This window comes from Furipterus horrens, unplaced genomic scaffold (assembly GCF_987537825.1).
Source record: "Furipterus horrens unplaced genomic scaffold, mFurHor1.1.pri manual_scaffold_6, whole genome shotgun sequence".
Taxonomy (NCBI): domain Eukaryota; kingdom Metazoa; phylum Chordata; class Mammalia; order Chiroptera; family Furipteridae; genus Furipterus; species Furipterus horrens.
Genome location: NW_028327176.1, coordinates 55,635,710 through 55,659,104, shown reverse-complemented (window position 1 = coordinate 55,659,104; position 23,395 = coordinate 55,635,710). Strand labels below are relative to the sequence as shown.

At 45.4% G+C, this 23,395-nt stretch overlaps 1 protein-coding gene across 1 annotated transcript in view; it reads right to left on the bottom strand.

The window, feature by feature from the left end:
* The window catches only part of HK2 (hexokinase 2), a 73,672-nt gene that overhangs the window by 9,297 nt on the left and 40,980 nt on the right, over positions 1–23,395 (bottom strand). Inside the window, exons 3-12 of the mRNA XM_090281600.1 lie at positions 18,137–18,285; positions 12,827–12,946; positions 12,096–12,191; positions 11,159–11,258; positions 10,688–10,871; positions 7,905–8,060; positions 6,409–6,642; positions 4,734–5,038; positions 2,616–2,764; positions 2,245–2,364 (exon numbers count right to left, since the gene is read on the bottom strand). Coding sequence (XP_090137726.1) covers positions 2,245–2,364; positions 2,616–2,764; positions 4,734–5,038; positions 6,409–6,642; positions 7,905–8,060; positions 10,688–10,871; positions 11,159–11,258; positions 12,096–12,191; positions 12,827–12,946; positions 18,137–18,285 — 1,613 coding nt within the window. The remainder of the gene's footprint in view (positions 1–2,244; positions 2,365–2,615; positions 2,765–4,733; positions 5,039–6,408; positions 6,643–7,904; positions 8,061–10,687; positions 10,872–11,158; positions 11,259–12,095; positions 12,192–12,826; positions 12,947–18,136; positions 18,286–23,395) is intronic.

Below are 23,395 nucleotides of genomic sequence, written 5' to 3'. Positions count from 1 at the left end.
AAGTAAATCCAGCAGAGTCCTGGTTTACACACCCACATCCAAACACCTGTGTGTTTATCGCCACCCAATTTTCTTGTCTACAAATTAGTTTTACATCTCTGATGACATTTTGGATTTTGGCCACTTTTGGGTTTATAAAATGTTCATGTAACATTATTCAGGTAGAACTAAGACAACTAGAGGCCTCAACAGCTGGGGAGACTTGCCCAAGGCCACTGGCTAGGCAATGCAGCTTGAAGCCTCCAGGCCTCAAGCACCTGCTGATTTTCTCACCAATCGGGACAATCTCACCAAAGCAGAGCCTGGCTTCTGCTTTGTTTGCTCTAAATTTTTACAGTTCTAGGCAGAACACATGGTCCCTGTAGAAACTTAGGACATATAGATCTGGAATCTTATGATTCAAAAACAGTTAACATGTCTTGGAGCCTCCAGATAAATACAAACCTATATCTAACATGTTGGCATACAAATAAAGTAAAACTTTTAAAATAGTTTAGAGGGAAAAGCCTGGAAGTATACACACTGGAGTGTTATGTTTCTATCTTCTTATTAATTTGTATTTTTATATGTTTATATAGTATAGAGATAACATTTTCTTTAAAAAGTTTTTTTAGTCTTACCACCAGTACTTTCCCATACCATTGAAATTTCTTTCAAAAAATTAGTCACAGGTACCAGGCAGTGAATGGCCCATAATTTATTATTTCCTGACCATTGAACAATTAGGTTTGTTTCTGATGTCTTTGTTACAATAGGTAATACCTCATCAAATATCACATAAATATTTATCCACATGTTTGATAATTCCCTTTGTCAAATTAATGCAAATGTGAAGGCTCTGGAAATCCAAAGCACTAACACCAAAAAAATTAAATGTGTTGAGACAAAGAAACTGGAAAAGCTAAAACCAACACTGGAGTAGTTAACATCAGACAAATGTTAACAGATATTGGGGAGAACTGGATTAGGCAGGGTTCTTAATGCAATACATCCCAAAACCTTAACTGTCCCAGTGCACATGGTGAACTTAACTCTCAGAGGCAAGGAGCAGAAGGCATAAAAACTCAGCTGAGCAACACAAGAGTTGCTGTTCCAGGGACCCTGTGGAAAACATGTCCTTTCCTCGCCACTGAGCCAAGCTCACTGAACTTGTGACTGTTCCAACCTATGTGCCCTTCTCCACACTGCAGGTCTGTTGGCCCTTCTTCCCTATCAACCCATTCTTCTGACTTGGATGATCCAAGGATTCCTCATATCCTCCACGTATGTGCTCAGAATACATCACACCCCACGTCCTCAGGGCTTTTGCTGCATTCCAAACAGCAGTTCCAGCTTTCCTGAGCTTGCTCCATCAGTCCAGTTTATTTATCAGCACCTAACGCAGGAACTGTGCCTTTGGTATCCTGGCAACTCCATCCACAGCATACTATCCACCTATACCATGCACGTAAGCTTCACAATGACGAAGACACAGAACAACTGCTTAAATTACAGTAATTTGACATCTAATATACCAAGTATGGACCCTGATCAAGTACGAGAATCACCTACTCAGCTCTCTGACACTTCTCAATACACCTATGTCCAGAATATCTGGGAATACCAGTCTTCCCCACTTGCTTCATTCATCCAAGGGAATGAAAAGCAAAGGTGAGACTAAAGAAGAGTGAGGGCATCCAAATGATAGGATGATGAATGAAAATGCCCTGAACTTAAAACAAGGACCTCAGGAGCAACTGAGCTTGATTAAGAGCATGGGCTTAGGTGTTAGAAAACTAGAATTCAAATCGTGGCTTAGCCATTCCCAAGCTATTTGAACTGGTCTTGGTCTTGAAACCTAAGAAATGGCAGATTTTAATATTTGGTGTCTCTATAGACCTGTTTTTCTTTATGCAAAATGGGTCTACAGAAACCTACCTTATATGTTGCTGTGAGGGTTAAATGAGACAATGTGTATAGAAAGCCTGGCATAGTTCCTGCATAAAGTGCTTCAAAATGTTAGCTGTTGACTAAAGTTTTCATTAGCAGCATCAATAATCAATCCCAAAGATTGATTATTACAACTGAGCTAACCTACTTAACATCCACCAGCTCTGACTTAACTCATTCCCACCAACAGTCCCCTCCTCACAACTCACGCCCTCCTTTTCCTCTTCTAAGCTCAACTTTCTCACCTGCTCCAAACTCTAGCTGGTATTGAGTCAATAAAGCCCATAGGAGAGCCCTCCAGAAAGGCCCTGTTACCTCATCCAGGCTGTTTTGCTGGCAGGGGAAGGAGAAGGTGAAGCCCAGGGGCAGGGACACGCCCTTCATGCCCATGTACTCGAGGAAGTCCGCGATGCACTGGACGATATGGTCAAAGAGCTGCAGGGAGAAGTTGGGCTCGCAGGAGGCGGGGCCTGGCCAGGACAGGCTTCCCCTCACAAGGCTGGAGCATGAGTGAGGTCTCCACTCAGGAGAAATACAAGACCAGGAGTAATCCTGAGTAAGGTTAGCCCTTGGTCCTAGACCACCGAGCCCTCCCCAGGACCATGGTGAGCAGGGGAAGCACTCTTCTCCCAGGCATAAAGTAAGTGTCTACTGGGGTCCCCTCCCAGAGGTGCCACCTGCCTCACCTCATCCCCTGTGCCATGCATGACCTCCTGTGGGATGGCATAGATCTTGTTGTGCATCTCCACTCCGCGCCGCTTCCCATTCCGCACACGCACCAGCAGGACCCGGAAATTGGTACCCCCAAGGTCCAAAGCCAGGAAATCACCTTTCTCTGGAAAATAAACCCAGGAAGATGATGACCGGGGCATCACCACTTGACCACATCAGAGAGTAATAGGGTCTAAATCACCTTCTTCTAATGGGGAGATCTCCTGGGTCTCCCTCGACAACCTCAGGGGAGATGGACTGTGAGATTCACCTAACAGTAAAGAAAATAAGATCCAGGGACCAGAGAGACCTACTGGCTCCTTAGTGGTTCTCAAATGAGTTCAAGTGGTGGGGACCCAGAAGTTACAAGCTCTGCAGAACAAGGAAAAGGGTGACACTGTGCACTCAAATATATCTAAACATGCTATTTGTGCTAAATCAAATGCCACCTTATGTTAGGATCTGGAATAGAGAAGGAATGGCAGTCAAACACCCTCCTTCCTTGGGCAATCACCATGTGCTTTGTGACTCACAAAGTGCTCATACAACCCTCAGGCAGCCCAGGGAGGGAGGCCTTGCATTCCCCTGTGATGAGGGAGCAAGACTTGGCTGAGCCAGGGTGAGTCACTTGCTCTGGGGCACACAGCCGGAGAGTGTAGAGCAGGGACCAAACTCCAGTCTCAGCTTCTGGAATGTGTACCAATTGTGCTACACTGGCTGCTCAACAATCATTTTCTAGGAACTGGGAAAAAACTGCCATTTCTTTAGTTATGAGGTGTAGACTAGGGGTCAGCAATATTTTTCTGTAAAGGGCTTGGCAGTAAATATTTTAGGCCTTGTAAGCCAGTTTCTGCTGCAACCACACAGCTTTGCCATGGTAATGCAAAGCATCCATAAATAATATGTAGACAAATGGGCATGGCTGTGTTCTAATAAAACTTTATTTACAAAAACAGATGGTGGGACAGACTTAGTCTGTGGGCCTTAGTGTGCCATTCCCTGATTTACGGCTTAAAAGAACTGTCCCTGGAACCAAAATCCCTGGGATTAAATCCCAGCTCTGCCATTTTCCAGCTGTGTGAACTTGGGCAGGTTTCTTCATTTCCCCATGCCTTAGTTCTGTGTCAACCATAACAACTAATCTCTGTTAACTGGTAAAGATTAAATGAATTGATATGTGTTAAGTGCTTAGAGAAGTGCTCTAGATGCATGGTAAGCATTTACTATTATCACTGTACAAATTTTATCAGAGGAAGCCTTGATTGAGCTTGCTGAACACTAGACTTTTCCTGTACAGATGGTACCCAACTTAGGATGGTTTGACTTAACAATTTTTTTAAATCCTCACCCAACGACATTTTCATTTGCTTTAGAGAGAGAAAGGAAGAGAGAAACATTGATGCAAGAGAATCATTGATCAGTTGCCTTCGTACACATCAGACTGGGATTGGACATGTCCAGAACAGGAGTCGCAAGCACCGTGACCCCAACAGGAATGAACCCACAACCTAGGTATGTGCCCCAACACAGAATCAATTCCACAACATTTCAGTTACAAGATGACGCTCAAACCACTGAGCCACACCAGCCGGGGCTGACTTAATGATTTTTTGACTTTACAATGGTGTAAAAGCAATTTGCATTCAATAAGATCCATATTTTGAATTTTGATCTTTTCCTGGACTAGTGATATATGGTATAATACTCCTGTGACATTGGGAAGCGGTAGTGAGCCAGAGCTCCTAGTCATGCAATCACCAGGGTAAACAACCAGCACCCCACAGTGTAATCATTGTGTCAGATGATTTTGCCCAACTGTAGGCTAATGTATGTATGTGTTCTGAGCATATTTAAGGTAGGTTGGGCTAAGTAAGCTGTGATGTTGGGTAAGTTGGGTGTATTAAATGCACTTCTGACTTACAATGGGTCTATTGGGATGGAACCCTATTGTAAGTTGAAGAGCATTTGTATTATAGTTGGAAAAACATGTTCTGGTGGAAACATTCAATGCTAGCACTAAGGAGTCCTCCCAGAGTGTCAACACCAGGACAAAGGCCCACAGTGGTGAACTAGGTGGCAACCCTGCCACGTACCTGTGCCATCAGGGGTGGCGCACACATAGGTGGGCAGCATCTTGACAGTGGCAATGGCATGAGTCTCCTTGCTCAGACCTTGCTCCATTTCTACCTTCATCCTCCTCTTGACTTCCAGCAGCTGCTCGTGGCTCAGCTTCAGAGATTCCAAGGTCTTCTGCCGGGCTCGGTGTTGGTCAGCCAACCGGTAGGCCACTGCTGTCACCATGGCTGCTCCCTTGCCACTGCCATCCTCAGAGCGGAGGAAACGGACATCGCAGTCAGGTACCAGGCGCCGCACGGTCTTATGAAGACGCTTGGCGAAACTGCAGTCATTGAGATGGAGTTAAGAGATGAGTGTCCACAGCTAGGGTCAATGGTGCTAATGGTTGGGGTGTTCGCTCACCATCTCAGCACAAATGCCAAGAGGCATCTGCAGAAGCAGATGCTGCCCTGAACATCCTCTCCCCACCGTTTCCCAAGTTAGGGGTTACTATATAAAAGTTCACATAATCAACTATGCCCACCCTGGCTGGGTCCAACGCCTGCTGAAAAGCAAGGACCCTCCTAGGAAGCCACTATCCCCTGCAGGCAGTCACATAGACACCCCCCCCCCCCCTTTCCACAGGCCACAACTCCTCTGCCTCATGTATGAGCCTCTTTGCTGGAGCAGCACAATGGAATCAGGTGATTCTGACACCAACTACTATCCATGTTTTATCACTCATTTCATTAGATGCTGCCTGGGAAAGACCCAAATCAGAAAAAATTGAAATACTCTTCTGGACTTTGGCCTTTCTTTGGCCAATATCTGCCAAAGATCCCAAAAATGTCTGAACAGGTATGCTCAGCAAGAAATTCTTGGGTGGTGGCTGCTTTGAACCATGGTCTCCAGGACCTCACCAAGTGGTCTGTGGGCCCACAGCACCACTGGGTAGCACCCAGAATTTCTGAATCAGAGCCAGCCTCTTAGCAAAATGCCCCAGTGATCCACATGCACTTTTAAAAGTTTTCGAAGCACTGGACTAGGAGACCAGGAAATGGTAGGGCTGAGAACTTAAGCATCAACCAATTCAGTCAGTGAAGTCCTATTGACCAGGCACCCATAATAGGTGAATATGATAGGTAAGTGGACACAATAGAGATAGATATCTTCTAGGTCCCAACTGAAATTTGCATATTTTGGCACTTATGACCCAAGAGATCAAAACATGAAGGGCAGGGCTGGATCAATTCAATACCCAGGTCAGCCAGAGAGGTTGATAACCCACTAGGTTGGGGTGGCCCCTGGCCCTAGCAGAGGACACAGCACCTGAAAGGACCATCAAGAATCATGAGAGAGACAAAGTAACAAGTAAAGAGAAACACTACTCCTAGACAAGAGAGTGGAAACAAGAGCCCTAAGTGGCCAGGAGAGCTGAGTAAACCCTGCCCCTGTTTCTGTCATGAAGCAGGGGTCAGAATGGCCCCTGGTTGTCAGTAGCTTTCAGAAATCTCCTCCACCCACACCAAGAACAACACCCTCTCAGCTCCCACTTCCCAGCTGGGGGCTTTTATTCTACAAAGACCCTCAACTACAAAGTCCATCTCCACTGCCCCAGAATGTAGAAGGGGCAGTGGGGTCTCTCTCAAGCTTGTCAGGGGTCCCCAAGGGCTCTGGGAGCCCCATCACTATGAGTCCCAAATGCTGACTCACTGGGGGTGTTTCTTATAGACAGAGCCATCAACCCCAACAGTGGAACGCAGCCGTTCCTCGCCCTTGTTTTCCTTGATGCGCCGGAGCACAGCTGCCAGGGTGGCCGCGCACAGGTTGGCTGAGCGTGAGGACACGATCTGGCAGATCCGGTGAGTGGCCACGCAGTCCTCCTGTGTCGGGTCTATCCCCAGCCGCACCAGAACCTCACGGGCCTTCCGGATGCCATCCTTGTCCCTAGGAAACAGAAAGACAGTGTGTGGGCATGTGTCCAATCCACTGTGGCCAATGGGAGAGGGGTGTGCGGACTGACAAGGAAACCCCTCAGCTTCAGCAAACGCCATCTCTCAGTGAGGACAGACACCTACCAACAGGGGGAGAGGGGTTTAAACAAGAAGGAGGAAAAACAACTAAGGCTCCTCTCCTAGACAGACATATACACACACCCCAGTACTACAGGCACCTCTCTTTCTTGACCCAATGAGAAAAACTAATAATTCTTATGCATATACTAGGTAAGGACAAGGCCCTGTTCTCAGGGGCTTTATACATGGAGTTGTGCACATGTGAGTTTGCATGTTTGCTTGTGTCATGCATTAGAGGGAATGGTGCCTCTGCTACTTACCACCTCTGACCATGTGAGCCCAGCTGTGGAGCCTACCCTACTCTCTGGAAAGCAGTCAGAGTCTCTTGTGTTTCACAATGAAGAAGCCACTATTTCAACCTGCACTGAAGACCATGATGAAGGGCTGGTGCTAGGAGAGCAGCACTCTTCTAAGGGGAACTAAGTGCCTCACATATTTAAGTACTTTCATCTCATAGTTCCTTCAAGAGTTTCCATTTTGAGTCATTTGAACTGTTTCACTGCTCCCATGACACCAAAATCACCTCCTCTCCACTCTCTGGTCCCTGAAACAGCAGGGCCTCCTCAAGCCACTAGTAGGAATCTCAAGAACAGGATATAAGCCCAACTCTGGATATTGTTAACTGAAAAACAAAAATGAGGACACCCTCTCTCCCACCCCTGCCATCTCATGAAATGCAGGCCTCAGCTCTACCTGTTGGAACTAAATGGGTATATCTCAGGGCCATCCAAGGGCCTATTTTTCTGTTATGAAGCAGGGGTCAGAATGGAGCCCTTTTTGAGAATCACTAATGGAGCTTCAGAAGAAGGGAATGGAAACAGATGCAAATGAGTCAACTCAGAAGGGGCCACTGGGAGCTTCCAGCATTAAGCCAAGCAGAAATATAAGTGTGACATCTCTGCATTTGGAGGTCAGTCTATCCCAGTACCATGAGTCACTTTGGTAGTCAGCACACTCAAAATAGACAGGAGTTGAGACTATCTGGTAAGTGACATCAGGTCACAGGTCCGCCATGGTCCATGTTGGGCAAGACCCTCTTGCTGTCCATATTTGAGGGGTCAAGGGTCAGTGCCCCTTCCTCATTCCCCAGCTTCCTGTCAACTCTTCAGCAAACAGAGGAACCTGAAAGCTTACCCTTCAATGTCTGAAACATCTTTGGTCTCGAAACGGCCCTTAGCAAGGAGTTCGGGGCTGAGTTTCCCCCTGAAAAGGAGCTCTTCCTTGGCCATCTTCACCAGGATAAGCCTCACCAGCTCCCCCATGTACATCCCACTGATCATCTTCTCAAATCTGCAAGAAGGTACAGACCAGAAAACAAATCAAGTTCCTGTTGTCTATGAACTCATAGCTTCCCCATGAAGGTAACACACACATGTTAAATTTCAACAATTGTTTAAGGCTGATGCACAATGAAGCATTAACTTATGTGGCACTGACTGGGAATGAGTTGTATAACGTGACAGCTCAGGGCAGGGTTGGAGGAATGGGGGAGCTTGGGCTGTCTCTGCAGGCAGGTGGACCTTGAACTATGAAGAAGGATGGGCCATTAGCAGGCATATGAAACATCCAAGGACTATGGAAAATTTTGGAATAATCTGAATTTTAGGTAAAGTAAGTTACTTGTAAGGTAGTGAGTCTTAATTATTTTTTCAGTAGCAAGGAAGTGATTTTTGAAAATGAAACCTAATGTAGAATGAACTTCAACATTTATTTACCAGAAAAAAAGGTCACTCTAATTAAATTGGGGTGAGGGGGTGATGTACAGGCCCAGCAACTCATTACCTCACAATGTCCCTGTCCCCTTGCAGGCCTTCTGTGGATTCCTAAGAAAAGTGTGAAAACCACCAAGGGTGGCAGGAGAGGAGGGGTAATGGAGCAAGATTAGAAGGACAGGTTGGGACAGTTGAGAAGGGGTGGTTCCAAATGCCACAAAGTCTCTTGGGAATATGGGAGTGAGACATGCTGGAAGTTTCTGAGCAGGCAGGTGATAAGATAAAGGTATGTTTAGTTAAGGACCAGCCCCAAGCAAGGAGGGCAGTGGGGTAATTTATTTCATCAACACTAGATGGCACTGTTTTCTTTGGAAGACAGTCTTTTCTGTCTCCGATTTTGTGACAACAGAAACCAAGTCTTTACAATTCTTTTTTGGCAAGGAAGGCCCTTACTTGATATCTCAGAAAGGACCTGGGTCCTAGGGAGAGGAGGCCCCCAGGGCCTGCAGGCCAGGCTTTCTCAAGGAGGCCACAGCAGGGGTTGTCTCCTGACGTTATCTACAAAAGAGGAAGATGGGCCCTCAGGAAGTGACTTGCTGAAGACCTTGGGGTCAAGTATGCAGAATTAGAGCTAAATGGAGAGCTGGCTAAACTGCTGGAGCAGAAGTTGCATTTGAAAGGTTTAAGTGCCAGCACAACCCATGGGCCTGGGAGGCAGTCCCTTCAATAGCGAGGAACTCAGTGTGTATGTTACAGCAGGTTCTCTGAAACAGGTGGCCCTACAGGAGGTAGGAGAGGGTTTCAGTGGGGCTCCGAAGAGTGGGCAGATTTTTAAAGTTTTAATTCCAGTTTTTTAGAACAATTTGTTTCTGTCAACATTTGGAAAGTATTTATTTAGAAACATAAAAAGAATTTTAAAAAAGGTCCTATTTAAACCCCAAAATGACTTTGTGGCCACTGTGGCTGACACTAGTGTGTGTCCTTCCAACCTTTGATTTGATTTGTCTGAGACTTAAGCCACTGGTGGGTTGCCAAAGCGGGGCTATAAATTCTGTCTTCTGACACCTCAAAGGGCATATGGCTCCTTGGAATGGGGTGGGTGTGCCTCACTGATGGAGGCAGGCGTTGAGTGAGTGACTTTTCAGTTCATAAATTCCCCACCAGTCATGGCAGACACAGTCAGTATGTTCCTATGAAAGTTACAAGTAAATGGACTCTCTTTTCCACATGTGAGAAAGCTTGTGCCTTAAATAAACCACGTGTCCTTGAGGAAGCAAGAACTATCCCTGGAAGCAAAAGGCCCCCACTGCTGAGTAGTTGGTAAGGTTGGATTTTCCTCTCCAAGCAGAGATCAGCACTACAAGCTTTCCTGCCACTGTCCCAGCAACGGGAGGACTAGAGAGGGCCAGAATTGCTCAAAACATTTTGTAATTGCCTTCAAAGCTTGCAGCAATCCTATTTCAAGATCTTTAAGGGACATGTGGCAAATGTTTGTGAGAGTGAAATAATGTTTTGTAAGAGTCAGAAGTAACTAAGTACCAAGTCTGGCCAGGGTGGAGAGTATAAAATTCAGGGTCCACATGTTGGAGCCCTTCCTCCAGTTCACCCCAGGGCCCCAGCTGGGCCACAGGTTCAGGGAAGGTGGCCAAGGAGGTACCTTAGGCAACTTGTCCATGAGCCTTGGGTCTAGGTACTGCTGGGGTGAGAAGCACTGGGATTCCGTGGGGTCAGCCTAGCTCACTGGCAATGCTACCGGAACTGAGTCAGAGTCTCAGCCAGTCATTAGGAACCATCTCTCTCAGCCTCATTGTCCGTCTGGACCGTGACAGGAGCGGGAGTTACAAAAGGAGCTTTTGGAGACGCAAATTTTGCCCATCTCAACACTTTTCTATGTGGCTCACAAACTGTTTCTAAGGGCAACCTACAAATTGAAGGTGGAAAGAAAGAGCAGGGTCACACTCAGCATATGATTTTCTAAAACTACTATTCTGAAGGACAAACCAAATTATTACTTGGTATGCCTGCTTTTTCTATCTTGCTTAGAGCCCTCTCGGAAATTTACAGTCACAATGTGTGTGACGAGCACAAAGTCCCATAACTAACGGGTGCCTTGATGACCTTTGCAGGATGTAAGACTGAAAAGCAAAAATGAGGACCACCCCCAGCCCTGGTCATCCCCCAATTCCCCAAGCCCTCTGTGCTCACAGTTGCTTCCCAGGGTTCAGGGAGCCCATGTCGATCTCCTGGTCAAATTCAGTGCGGATGTCATCGAGCACACCATCGTCTCCAAAGGCCCCCCACTCCATGTTGATGCACATCCGCCCCTCGTCACCCTCCACCGTGTCAATGTGGCGCATCTCTTCCATGTAGCAGGCATTGCTGCCCGTGCCTGGCCAAAACAAGGGACTTCTCAGTGTGCACCCACACTGCTCTCTCCCCAGCACCCACCATCCTGACACTGCCCAGGGTGGCTGGAATTGCTCAGAGCAGACTCCTGGGTATCCCAACATGGTCTACTCTGCTAACACCCCCAACACTACAAGTACTGGCTTGGTCTTTCAAGGAAGCCACACCATTATCTTCCACTATGAAGTACAAAGAAACATCCAGGCCAGGGACCCCTGCCCCTTTCCAGCCCACACCCCAACCATTGGCCAGCACCAGCCCCTCACGCACCCACAATGAGACCAATCTCACAGTTCTGGTCATCATAACCACAGGTCATCATGGTCCCAACTGTGTCATTCACCACAGCCACAATATCAATATCAAAGTCCTGCAGGGACACAAGGAGAGATCTGACCTTCACTATTAAACAAAGGTCACAAATATCAAGATGCAAAGAAAGAGTACCAAGACACACATCTCAAGAGTAACAGGGATGCATCCTGACGAACCTTACTCGAAACCAGAGAAGGTCATAGCTGGAAATTGGGTCCATTCTAGTCTAACAGCTGCATCTCACTCCCCACCCTGATTGTCCTCATCAGGGAGAACTTCCCAACAGCAGCCCTGTGGTCTAGTTGGTAGCCATCACTGCACTAAGAACAGACCATCTTGTCATCCTTGTTGTCTTCTCTTTCTTCTTTTCTTTATCTCTCTTCCCCCCTCTCCCTCCCAGAAGGTCTTATTCTTCTGTGACCTTTATTTGGTCCTCTCTCTGCCCCATTCCACCCTAATGCCAACATCATCCCACTTGTTTATTTGAAAATAATATTGAAGTTTTCTTCAGGTTAAGAACTAAAGGGTTCTCCTTGCACCAAGGCTAATTTTATTTATCTATTATGATCACCTAAAGACCCCAAAGGTTTCTGGTCATTTATAAGATTCTTGGTATGCTAATTATTTTACAATATATGTGTATCAACTCATTATGTGGTACATCTTAAACTGATATAGAGCTCTATGTCAATTATATTTCAATAAAACTGGAAAGAATAAATATATTATTGGGTAAACATAGCAGGGAGGAAGAAAAAAAAAACCTCACCTTTAGAACAACAGAAAGTCCTCACACTTTGTTGAGGACAGACTGGGGAAGGCTTCAGAGTACACCCAAAAGAGCCTTCAGACCCCAAGCTCCTGCCTCCCCATCCCTGCCACTCCTACTCACCCCTCTCCTCTGGATGGCCTTCCGGATCAGGGTAACCACATCTTTGCCTTCCACACCACTGGACTTGAATCCCTTGGTCCATGAGACCAGGAAACTCTGGGAAAAGACCAAAGATTGAATATTAATTTGAATATTAATTCTTTGTAAAACTCAGACCATACTCGTCAAACAACCATAGTGGAGCCCTCTGCCATGGGGCTAAAGTAAAGCCATGTTTGAATGTATATATTGCTTCCTAACTAGCCTAGGAAAGTCCAAGCCCCATTAAAGTCCCAGAAAGGAAGTTAAATGATTTCTTCATGATCAAGTGCACCCAAAAGTGAAAAGGGCAGGCTATAGAAGTGCCAAAATAATATACTTATAACCTCTGTCTTAACTCCCCAGGCATCTTCTTACAAAGATCTTTATCACAACACTAGATCAAAGGAGTTCCTCACTAAATTCCCACTCCTGTTTCCCTAAGAGGGACAAGGATAATGTGCAATGCATGTGGAATTGTGCATTGTCCTTTGAGGGGCAGGGGATAAAGATCCCCCTTCTCTGATACTTCCTCACCATCACCCCACACCCACACCTACTCACACGGAAGCACAGAACTCTCAATATTCAAACCTCATCCACACAACCATCAGAGTCATCGCCAACCCCACAGCAGCAGGTGGCTCAGAGTCATTCCTCATCTCCCAGCCCAAACAATGAAGCAACAAAAGTGTCAGAAGAACTCATCTTACCTCGTCTAGTTTCGTTTGGATGCAGGGGAATGAGAACGTAAAGCCCAAGGGGAGCTTCTTGTCTTTGATTTGCAGCTTATCCATGAAGTTAGCCAGGCATTCAGCAATGTGGTCAAACAGCTGAGGGCACACGACACAGGAAGATGAGCAGGGAGGCAGCCATTAAGAGCATGAACTTTGGGCTCTGAAAAGAATTGGCTGAATGCATGTAAGGTATGTATCCCCTGTGAAGTCTTCATTTGCTCAGTCTATAACCCAGGCATGATAATTGTACCTGACATCACAGTTACCAAAAGGATTAAATGAGTCAAGAGAAATAAAAGGTTAACACTAGTTAGTACTTATTAAATACTGCCTTCCGCTTAAATCATTTATCCATACCATTATCAAAATAATCCCATGAGGCAGGGGAAATCATAATCAGGACTAATTAGAAAGTCATTGCATGCCCTAGAAACAGAGCATCCTCTGGTGGCCTTGTCAACACTTCCCTGACATTGATGCACAACTGAATGTCTTATCAGAAAGCGCAGCCCATCTCAGTGCCAAGTAGTATTTTAACATCCCTGTCTCCTATGATTGGGGGAGTGGGTGAGACATTCTCCATTGGCATTCTATGAAGAGACTTAACAAAAACAGGTAACATATTTTTCTCCATTCTAGAAAAAATTGTGTGTGTGTGTGTGTGTGTTGGGGGAGGTGGGGGTAGAATTCAAAGAAGTTATCTTTGCTTTCTAAATTCAAAATGAGTCCTGGCTGGTGTGGCTCAGTGGATTGAGTGCCGACCTGCAAACCAAAAGGTTGCCTGTTGGATTTCCAGTCAGGGCGCATGCCTGCGTTGCTGGCCAGGTCCCAGTTGGGGGCGTGAGAGAGGAAACCAATGGACGTATCTCCTGTACATTGATGTTTCTCTCCTTTTTACCCCTTCCCTTCCCCTATTTCTAAAAGTAAATAAGATTAAACACCCAGTGAATCCAAGAAAAGCACTGAAAACTACATAGAATTTTGTGGATGGGCAGCCTCACAACGATGACTATGCTAAGCAAGACTCGCAGCACTTAGGAAAAATCCTAAACCTAAGAAAAATTGTATTCACAATTGTCCAGGCTTTCAATCAGTCCCCAATCCCAATGCTTTCTCTTCGGCGCATTCTCAAAAAGAAGTTGGTGACCTCTCCAGATGCTGAGAGGCTGAGGCCAGGGCTTTCTAGTACAAAAAGTAAGCAGAGGCCAGAGAGAGCAGATTCCAAGGGCCGGGTTGACCAGATGTCAAAACTAAGAGCCAAGGGGGTAAAGCAGAACAATATTCATTTTCTTCTCCAGGCAGAAGTGAGGAAGATTACACCAAACCAGGGATTCCCAAAGTGTGGTCCTGAACCGGCAATAACACCACCACCAATGCAAATTCTAGGACCCAACCCCAAAGCTGCTGAATCAGAAACTGTGGGGGTAGGGCCCTCCAGCTGATCCTGAAGCAGTGGTTAGAAAACCACTGCACAAACCACAAAAGGCATTTGCATTTATAAAAGAACTGAGAGGTTGGGGGGTAGCAAGCTAGTTTGAGAGATCCATTGGCTCCCCAGGTGTCTGGGATATCTCAGTGGCAAGAATCCAGGAAGACAAGGCCACCCCCATCTAGAAGGTAGCCAGCTTCCTGCATCACTCCTGTTCCTCTGTCTCATCACCAGCAAGTCACTTCAGCTTATTCTGAAACTCTCAATCTCTAAACTACAACAAACTCAAGAGCAAAGACTGGGTCCTTTCACTAAGAGATTCACTTGTGCACAAGTGCGAACTTCCTTAAGCAGAGGTCAAGTATTTAAATATGCAAATAGTGTTTCTAATAGCTATTCCAAAAGTTCTGTTCTTGTTAGAAAGTGGATCAGAGACTAAATTTATGATATGGTTATACAAATTCCCAGCACTTCTTCCTGGTACTCTAAATCAAAATGATCTTTAATACAAATAATCTTTGTCAAAAAAAAAAGGTTACAGAGGCTGTGTAAAGAGAAGGTTAGGCCAATCATCAGAGATGGGGGAGGAGGAGCTTTAGAAGAGATCAAAGCAAAATGGGTTCCCCTCACCCAGTCGTGATCACTGCTCCCTTTCCAATTGCCCTGTCAACAAGGGGAGGCAGAACAAAAAGAGAGGCAGTGAAGAGGCATTAAATAAATAACACTCTTCCCAGTACAGGAGCCACTAACCATCTGTGGCTATTTAGATTAATTAGAATTTTAAAAATTTAAAATTCACTTCCTCAGCCACACTAGCTACATTTCAAATGCTCCATGTAACAGGTGGCTCATGGCTACTATATTGCACAGGCAGAACAGTTCTACTGTTGTGAAAAGTTCTATCAGACAGTGCTGGGTTATAGAAGAACCGGCCCCCTTTGAAACTGGGAAAGCCCTGTCCCTAGTGTGGCTCAGTTGGTTAGGCATCGTCCAGCAAACCAAAAAGTCATCAGTCCAATTACCAGGGAGGACATGTGCCTGGGTTGTGGGCCTGGTCCCCATTTGGGACGCATGAAAGAGACAACCGGTAGATGTTTCTCTTCCTCTTTTTCTCCCTCCCTTCCCTTCTCTCTAAAATTAAATAAAGTCTTTTAAAAAAAAATGTGGGAAAGAGGGGACCATCTGCTTCCTTAATTAAAAGACTATCTCCTTTTCTGTTAACTGATGACCTAAAGATAAGATGCTGGGAGAAAGAGCTAACACCTTCCTGCCATAAAAAGTTCAAAGGGCATCATTTTATGAAGTTATAAAATGTTTCCTTTTCCTTATTGGTCTAAGAATCTGCTCACTTCTCCTCCCATAAAATACACTTTAAAAATATAAAGTAGCTGCTATTATGATTTGTGATTCACTGCTCTCAAGTGGAAGTTCATACAAAAAGACAGGTTTTATCCAGGGACCCACACTCCCCAGGTTTATAGACCTTCAAAAACCTTCGCAAATTTTGGGGTTGGTAATTTCATCTTAATTTTAACTAAATTTTATTTTTAAAATCCATTTGTTTTCCTCCAAATAAAATATTGATACCTTAAATAAAGAGGAAAGGGCACCAGTAATTCCAGTCTTTTTACCATGTGGTTTTCTGCTGCTTTTAGACATATATTATTAGTTCCCTTCCTTAGTGTGAAATAACTAAATTTTCTCCTTGTTTTCTTTACATTTCATTTTTATGTAGCATTTTCCCATTTATTCAAAACCTTTTTAATATCATGATAGTTTCAGTTTTTTCCAGATGTGTCTCATAGATTTCTTTTTTTTTTTAATTTGGACTAAAACATTTTGTTTATATATACCAGACCTAGCGACAACCTCAGTAGAGCTAAAATGCTCACTGTCCCCCTCCTCCAGCCCCAGCATTAAAACAAGGAAAACAGGTTTACCCTCATGTCATCCCCTAGGACATATTAAATGTCTAAAAATATCTCCCCCAAATGTTCTACTTATGGCCCACAATTCCCTTCCCAGGAAGTGGCCTGGTTTGGGAAAAACTGGGCACCAAGAGTGAGAAGGCTGTACCTCTTCTGAGCCCCAGATTTCACCTCCTCCATTCACTATTTTACTGAGTACATGCTGGGCATAAAATATAGCAAGAAGAGCCAACACTGAAGTCGAGAGTGATCCCTACAGCAATGTCAGTATCCAGGAATGTCTTCAGTGATTCCTATCCATGGATTGGGACCAGCTGGAGAAGGAGCAGAAAAAAACACCCCAGGAAGGATTTTGTACAGCAGATGAAAAGGGGAGAGATACCAGTTGCCCTGGACACTCAAGTGCAGAGAATAATGGCTGGACCTGCGGCTGTCACCCGCCAACCAGCCAGATATTCTGGCGTGGTATCAATGAGTGCCCCCTCCATAAGAGGGGTCTCCTGGAGGAATTCTAGAGAGAGAGAACCCCCCACAGGATCTCATGTCTGCGGAAGAACCAGCCTCTTCAGGGAGTGCCTCCTACTCTGGAAGCAGAGACAGGTAGCCAAGCCCCAGGACCACATGTTGCCTAATTCCAGGGAGCACCACTCATGTGGATGACATCAGGTGGCCTACAAAGTAGACAGAGCCACCCCACCACCACCCACCACCCCACCGCCCACCACCCAGAGTTGTGCAAACACAGACTTTGGTCATATGGCTCTGGCTTTCTGTCCTGCCTCCGGCCCCTCTCACTTCTGTGACCTAAGGTCAGGTCACTCAGTCTTTCAAAGCCCAATCCCACATCTATAAAGTGGAGATGACAGGAGCACCCAGCCTCATAGAGTTCGTCTGAGGATACAATGAGAAGATCCATAAAAGTGCTTTTGCTCAGCCTACCACACATATCAGCTTCGCCCCCTTATGGTTATTCACCCCCTTCAACACAATATTACTGCTTTCTATGGGGTGAGTGGGCGGGAGGGGAATGTTCCTTTTGGTCCAACTGGACTTCAAGCCCTGGAGTGGAAGGAGCAGGACTTCAATTCCCAACAAGGATCGGCACCCAATGCACAGTAGGTGCTCAATATATGTTTGGAGACTGCTTTGATGGCAATCCCACCCTTGTTCATTTTTTTCTATTACTGAGAAGATTCTTACTTGGATTTCACATTTCTTCTCCATCCACTTCTGTTATTGTGTAGATTCTGAATATAAAAAATGGCCAAAGAAGCTACCAAGATAGGAGGATGACTAAGCCTGATTTGAGGCCAATGTGGAAGCACAATGGTGCCCGCTGTGATGCCAGGTGGGACAGACACTCCAAAGCTGGATTTTGATGTTTTCTCAACAGGCTCCTGTCCCTGTCTGCAAAAGCTCTTCTGTTTTAGAAAGTCAAGAAGACAGAGAGCAAATAACCACAAAGGTGATGCTATGATAACAACTGTTGAGTCAAAAGAGGCTGCAGAGTGACCAGAGTAGCAGGTGGCAGTGTCAAACCACAATCATGGATTCTACTGACTCACCATTCAGTGGCACCACTAACAACCAGGTGTCCAGGAGTGTGGGCCCAGCCTCCTGACAGAGGGCTTTCCTCAATAATCAGAATGTGCAAGCAGACCTCAAAGAGAGGGCAAATCAAAACTTCCACTGCCACTCATCCAGGCCCTAGCACTTCATGCACACACTCCCTGCTCCCTGGCCCATGTGCACCTCTCATGATGGAGGCCCCCCACCCAGCTTCCAGGCACAAAGGGGGATCACCAGGAAGACAGGTCAGGAAATCCAAGCTTCATCCAGGGTCTCCTGCTTCCAGACCACAGAGGAGGAGCAGCGCCTGCTCCTGTAGGGCCCAGAGCCCCTGTGGCCACTCTGGGAGAAGGTTCAGACCTGAGTGCCGCTGCCTCGCATGATGTCCTCAGGGATGGCATAGATCTGGTTCTCCATCTCGACCTTCTGGAGCCCATTGTCCATTACTCTCACCCAAAGCACTCGAAAGTTGGTCCCTCCAAGGTCCAGAGCCAGGAATTCTCCGTGTTCTGCAGACAGGAAGGGAGGGTCACTATTAGTTTGGAAAAGAAAAGATCAAACTACTTCACAGAGACCAAGACTGAAAACCCATGAGTCCTGCCATAAACAGAGTCCTTAATACCCATTGAGTCCTTAAAACCCCTGAGACCATAAATATTGGTAGTCTCTGGTAAAGGGGTGTCTTAATTTTTTCTATACACATTTACGTATTGTCCGGTTCTTTTTCCTAATGCTAAGCACTTTTATATTACTTTTACAATTCACATAAACAATGACACAGTTTCACAGCCAATGATGGGGCACCCACCCCCTCACAGAGCTGACAGTTTCCTAGGGGCTCCCAGCCAAGTCCCCATGGAGCTCATGGGGCCCATCCAGGCCTATGCCAGGAGCCCGTGCCTCTGTTTTGTTCTTCATGTCCCCGAGACACCTAGCATGTTGCTACAGGCCTGTGGGACACTGGGCCTTCTGCCAAATTGTGATCCCTGTACAAAATTTACTTTTAATGTTCACATACAGTGATAGCAATGTGATGGAGTGGACTAGCGTCCAAATGGCTATAAATTAAGGGACCTAGCAAATAAACTAAGCAGGTGCCCCTCAGAAAAAAAAATTCCAGGCTTATTCAAATGTGGGAAAATGCTGACCCAAGAGTATGTAAGACAAGAGTCAGGCCAGTCAGTTGTTCCACTCAGACAAGCCACAGAGCTGGGGTGGATGAGGGGAAAGGGAATTTCCACAGACACAAGTGAATCAAGATCTTCAGGTGTCACCAGGAAGGCAAAGTCCCTTCCCCCCCAGGAAATAAGCAATGCAGACATAAAACATGCATACTCTTGATGGTAATATAGCTGGCTGCAGGGACATGCTCCATTGTATGGCATAGCATGAAAGTGCTGAAGAGATGCAGGGGCCAGAGTCAGGGCTGGGGAAGAGAGACAGGCTCGTCCCCTCAGCAGCCTCCTCAACCAGTAATGGCTCCACCACTCTTCCGCTGCCCTGCTATACACATTCTCAAGGATACAAGGTTATTTCCTTGGGGATTCACTGATTGGCATGTATGTCAACAGCCCTTTTCCCAGTGGGAAACTATCACTGAAATAAGGTGGAATGGGTTGGAGGGTCAGGGAAATGCTCTAAGTGAACCATCCAGGGTTTATTCCATGCCCAGGCCCCCTCAGCAGCTCACTCTCAGGCCCTGAGAAAAGCCATATCTGCCTGGCTCCCTGAGAGAACACCCTACATCCCCTATGGTCCAGTGCAGCAACTTGGGGTGAATGCTGTCCACACAAGATTTCATGGGGACTTGCCTCCACCCAGCTGTGGTCAATACATGGAGAATGTCAGAACTGGAACCCACATTACCTGTGTCAGAACTCTGGCCACACAACTTCCTGAGCCTCTGAGCCTCAGCTGCCTCATCTCTAAAATGGGAATGTCATACATTGTGTGGTTGTTGTGAGGGGAAAAAAAAAAAGAAAATGTGCCTTGGGCACCCAGCACAGTGCCAAGAACTTAGGACACACGCAATAAGTAAAAGAAACTTTCCATCCAGACTCTTGGCAAACACTGCCCAATGCCCACACTTGAGCCATCCAGGCTCAGTGTTAGGGCTGCCTCTCAGACTGAAAAACAAAAATCAACATGGCGGGGGGAGACTGAGGAGACCTGTCCAAGAAAATCCATTGGAATCTGCTTTCGCGACTGCAGCATTCCTGCACAGGGATACAAACTTTCTGTTCCCTCCCAGGCAGCTGGAGGCCCCCTTCCTTGCTTTACCAGCTATACAGTTTTTGGAGAGCTGGGACAACCTCAACCCCACCTGGGTGACTGCTCCCTTCATGGCCTTAGGCAGCTTTCCCAGCCACTCCAGTTCTGAGCCCGCCCCCCAGGGAGTGGAACCTCAGCCATATTTTGTAGGAAAATCTATGTGGTGGTTGTCATGAGGAATAAAAAAGAAAACCAAAGACAACTGCCTGCAACAGCACTCTGCAGCCCAGGACACATGCAATCCTCTGAATCGGCAACCGCAGGGGATTGAGACAGCTTAGGCTGCCACTGGTTCACCATGATTCAAGGCCAGCCCAGCTCAATTCACTGGAGAAGCACAGCTCCATCAAGAATGGCGGTTTTGCAGTAGTATTTCCTAATGGACTGAAGGGAAACCATAAAAAATAAACTTCTGCTGATAATTCCATTCCCAGTATGGAGTGTCATCTCTGCTTTCTTGTCAGACTCCACCAAAAGAGACATTCCTCTGCATCCCTCCTCCCCAGCACCATCTCCACAAATATGAGGGGGAACCCCCTAAAAATGGAATTACCTTTTGGAGGGCAAGCCCCTTTGTAGTGCAAGCTTCCCCCACTAGGCTAGGTGAGTGTTCTAGGAACCCATCTCTATCAGTGTACTGGCTGGTGTTATTGTGAGTGTCCACATTTGGTTTCAGTGAAATTTTTTTGAAGACTCTTTCAACATGTTTGCCCATTTTATGATGGGTGATTTAGGAACACACCTGCCCACACCGCGCTGAGTGTTCAGCAGTTTTTGACCAAAAACGGCGTGAACCCCATGCCCCACCCTCCCTATTCAACGGATCGCCTGAGTGACTTTTTTTGTTTGTTTGTTTCCCTGGATGAAAAAATTCCTCAAAGGAAAACATTTTGCCAATGTGGAAGAGGTGAAACAAGCAAACAAACAAACGAAAGGCAGAAGCACTAAAAGGCATCAAAATTGACAAGTTCAAAAACTGTTCTGAGCAGTGGGAAAAATGTCTGGATAGGTGTATTGCATCAAGTGGAAAGTACTTTGAAGGTGGTCAGAGTTTAAACATGTAAGAAAAAAATACACTATTTTTTATAAATACATTCTGGGTTTTTTTGGGGGGTCCCCTCTATGGCATGACTACCATAGCCAAGGACTATCTTCTTTCCAAAGTCCATGATTTCTGAGGCAGCCCAGCACCATGATTCCTGGAATTAAATCTTAAAGTGACTCCTCAAGAGAGTGAACAGATTCTCCTCCTAGTGCTCACCTCCACACCACGCATGGAACAGCAGCTAAAAGCTGGGCCTTAGAGACAGATGGGCAGACTTTGTTTTGAATTCCAGCTCAGCTGCTTCACTGCCTATGTGCTCTCTGAGCACTGTCACCTCATCTGTAGAATGGGGCTTATAATGTTGACTTCCCCTGGGGGTCATGAAGCTTCCATTAAATACAGAACATGTTGTATGTAAATATATGTGTACATAGTAAGTTGTCAATAATCATCGTCATTACTAATCCTTTGTGTGACTATGTAGCTCCGCTCCTAATTCTTCTCAAACTCTCCAATTCCTACCTACTCCTATTCCTACTCAAGTTCTGTCTCCACTGTGACTCTTCCAGGACATTCCAGAAGCCCAGAGCAGACAGTGAGTGTGTGATGGGGTGTGAAGGAGGATCGCATCTACAGGCCCAGGACAGTCACACTGGATGGGGAGGAGCAAGGCTCTGGGGCAGGAAAGTACACAGGTGCATGGTAGAGGGCCCAGTGAGGTCCAGAGAGATCATTCTGCGGAGTGATTTCAGTTGTTATTGGAGACAATGTACTCAAAAAACATCTCATATTGCATTTGCTCATTGTTAAAATGTTTGAATGCCAATTGTGGGATTTATATGAGACCCTAAGGTCAGAGGTAAGGTTTCTCTTATTGTTAAGCATGCTGTTTTGTCTGGGAAACAATATTAGCTTTTAAAAAATAACAAAGTAAAAACATCTGATAAGAAAAAGTTCAAATGGTGCAAAAGTGGAAAAATGAAAAGCAAACATCTCTTTTTTCCTATTGCAGAAAGTAAGCACTATTCATGTTTATTGGGTGTCCTTAGGTATATTTATTTTTTCAAGACAGGGGAGGCTGTTAACTGATAGTCTAAGAAAACAGTTTGAATCTCTGGTTCTAAGAATGTGTTTTTATTTGGAAGACAATGCCAAATTATCTTCCAAAAGGTTCTAACCATTTTCCACACAAACCAGCAGGTGGGATTCACTCTCACCAGTACCCGATGTTATACAGTGATTAATCTTTGCCAACCTCCCAGGTCAAAAGTGGTATCGCCTCTTTTAAACTGAATCACTTTCTTTTGTATAAGGTTAGACATTTTGAATGATTGCTAGCCTTTTGAATTTCTTTTTCTGTGCATTTTCTATTTGCAACTTTTGCCTTTTAAAAAAACTCATTTTCTTAATAATCTAAAAAAGCTTTGTATATTAAGAAAAATGGTTTTGTTAATTGTATATTTGTAATTATTTTTTCCAGTGACATGTGTCTTTTAATTTTGTTTGTGGTATTCCTGCCATGCAGAAATGTTTAATTTTTATATTGCCATAATATTTATGATTTCTGGGTTTTATGTTGTGTCTCAAGAAGTTTTGAAGATTATATTAGTTCACCACTCTTTCTAAATCTCTCTGATTCCTCCTAATGTGGTCACCACCACTGCTAAAATAAAGGAAGCAACTTTCACCATAGGTTTATGTAAAAGATCAAATTCATCTTCTATTTCATGTGACTGTTTTGAAAAATGGCATCTGGATTATTGTGATAATTAAACAATGGAAGACAGAGGCAGGCGTGAGAGAGATTTAGTTGAAGGCCCAACATGCAGATGATTTTAATGGAACTAACATTTGTTAAGTGACAATCACTTTATTTATAAACATTATCTCATTAATCTCCAACAACCCTGTTGCACATTATAATCCCAATTTTATGGATAAGAAAACCAATATTCAAATCCAGGTCTGGCTCTCCAGCAAAGTTGACTACTGCAATGAGCAAGGAGGCTGCTCAAGGGAAAGTCATAAAGCCTCAAATAAGGGCTTCTTCACTCACAATGCCAAGAGCATAAAACCCAGAGGTTACCAGCAGTCTCCAAGCTGGCCTGGGTGTCAGAGCAAGTCACACTGTGGTTCACAAATTCAGTCATTTAGTTAAGGTCATTCAGGGGTCATGACTACTGGCTGACCCTAAACCCCATGCCTGTCTCTCTGTGCCACACCCACATCTCTTGTGGCCCTGGGTCCTGGAAGCCACGGATGACCCATCACAGAATCCAGGAAGAAAGCAAGTAAGCCATAAC